This window comes from Arachis ipaensis, chromosome B04 (genome assembly GCF_000816755.2).
Source record: "Arachis ipaensis cultivar K30076 chromosome B04, Araip1.1, whole genome shotgun sequence".
In the NCBI taxonomy this organism is placed as follows: Eukaryota; Viridiplantae; Streptophyta; class Magnoliopsida; order Fabales; family Fabaceae; genus Arachis; species Arachis ipaensis.
The window spans coordinates 17241949-17244180 of NC_029788.2; the positions used below are offsets into that span (position 1 = coordinate 17241949).

At 33.3% G+C, this 2232-nt stretch overlaps 2 protein-coding genes across 2 annotated transcripts in view; both read left to right on the top strand.

Moving 5' to 3' along the window:
* The window catches only part of LOC107636178 (glyoxysomal fatty acid beta-oxidation multifunctional protein MFP-a-like), a gene marked incomplete in the record, with an annotated part of 26146 nt that overhangs the window by 4849 nt on the left and 19065 nt on the right, over positions 1-2232 (top strand).
* On the top strand, positions 51-2134 carry LOC110262429 (glyoxysomal fatty acid beta-oxidation multifunctional protein MFP-a-like). Its single transcript, XM_021120903.1, has 5 exons — positions 51-206; positions 339-460; positions 568-716; positions 854-992; positions 1861-2134. The coding sequence occupies exons 1-5, from the start codon at positions 128-130 to the stop codon at positions 1894-1896; spliced, it is 525 nt and encodes a 174-aa protein (XP_020976562.1). The 5' UTR covers positions 51-127; the 3' UTR covers positions 1897-2134.

Genomic DNA, 2232 nt, shown 5'->3' on the forward strand with positions numbered 1-2232 from the left:
CCTTTCAGGTATTAACATTAGGATAAATTCGTGATATCCATGATGATTTGAAGGGTCTGAATTGTCAGACATTTACTAATGCAGATTGGTTGACCTCGTTGGTTTTGGAGTGGGGGTTGCAACTGCCATGCAATTTATTGAAAATTTTCCTGAGAGAACTTATAAATCGATGCTTCTTCCACTTATGATAGAGGATAAGCGAGCAGGTATAGAAGAGATCATCTCATATGTGCTAATATTATCTCCTTGTAACGATTGAAATTTTGTAACAATATTTCTTGGAATACATTTAGTCAACTGTAAATCTTTGTTTAATGATTAGCATGTTCTTCTAACAGGTGAAACTACTCGCAAAGGATTTTATTTGTATGATGATAGGCGCAAGGCTAGACCTGATCCGGAATTGAAAAATTATGTTGAGAAGTCTAGGAGCATTACTGGTGTCACTGTTGATCCTAAGGTATTTTCATCCTTCCTAAATAATATGTACTGGTTTGAACCGAAATTTTAGTCATGTTCATTGTAAAGTATATTGGACACTGATTTTTTGCATCTGGTCCTGTGAAGCTCGCAAAATTACCTGAAAAAGACATCATAGAGATGATCTTCTTTCCTGTGGTGAATGAGGCTTGCCGGGTCCTTGACGAAGGTATCGCAGTCAAAGCATCAGATCTTGATATTTCGTCTGTCATGGGCATGGGTTTTCCACCTTACAGGTTTGTTTGAGTAATTGTTTTGATACACTTCCACCAAATAATGAATAAGAACCATTCCATTTTTACGGTGCATGTTTAGTAATCAATTTTGCGCTTTTCATTTCTGTACTGAATAGTGGATCTGTTAATTTAATCAGGGGTGGTATCATGTTTTGGGCTGACTCTCTTGGATCCAAATATATTTATACAAGATTGGAGGAGTGGTCAAAATTGTATGGAGAATTCTTCAAGCCTTGTCCCTACTTGGCTGCAAGAGCTGCCAAGGGGATCCCTCTGGTGAGAATTCTATACTCAACTGTTTTCGTTTAATCTATGTACTTCGGATGCTTTCTAGGATTGCTTACCCAACCGTATTATCATTTTGCGACTGGCGTTCCTGTTCCTGTTCCACCTGGTGGAGTCAACTACATAGTTTATATTTTAGACAACATTATAGTATCCTAACATAAATCATGCTTATGTTCATTTGGTCACTGCTTTAATGTCTTATACTATTGAAGTTGCCCAAATCCTTAAGATATATGGTAATATGAAATATCTAATTTGCCTTAATTTAATCTCATTGTGCAAGTATTGGAACCTTAAAAAGATTAACCAATTGTGCTATCTATTTAGTACTTTTCCTTTGAAGTTCAATATATTTGTTGAACCAACAACTTTTCCATCTTCTTGTTCTGGTAGTTTGGAATTCTGACTCGATGTTTGATAGGTGTTCCGAAAAGGGTTTGGATCTTTTAAAGTGACACTGAGAAAAATAGTAGGTTAATCTACATTTTCATGGATCCTACTTAATGATCCAAAGGAGGTTAACCCTTTATTTTCTCACTCTTCATGAATGCTTACTTTAGAGGCTCTAAATCCTTGAAAGGTAGGTCCATATAGAAAGATTCACTTCTCTGTCATATTTCTTTGATATAAAAAGGGATCTTTTCCATTTGTTTTGAAGTTTTAATTGCTTAAACCGAAACCTTGTATGTGAATCTGTGACAAACAACAAAAAGAACCTAAAACACAATAGGTTTTAACAACCCTTGGAAGCTTTAATTTTTGGCAAATTATATAGTACTTTAACAATGATCTTTGATTTTTTGGAGGGGGTATTAGTAAATTGTTCATTCTCATTTATTTATTTATTTATTTTCAGAGTGACTCAGTGGAGCAAGGAAAGTCACGGTTATAAGATTGAATAGACCAATGCATGTTCAGTTATTATTGTTTCTGTTCAATTATGTAGGATTATTGAATGCTCAAATGAAATGTGATATTAGTTTGTAGGAACATATATATCATAATGATATATCTTGTGTAAAATTATTATGTTGTTTCTTTAGACCAACCCTTCTATATAGTTAGTTGCTGCAATCAACTTCTTGTGTTAAGATATTATGATGCTTATGACAATTCAATAATTGCATTCACAGTTTTAATCATTAAGTTGATAAAAAAAAAATATTTTTTAATGAAAAAAGATTTTTTTTAGCGTATTTGGTAAATTTTTTTTTTAAAAAAAAGATAC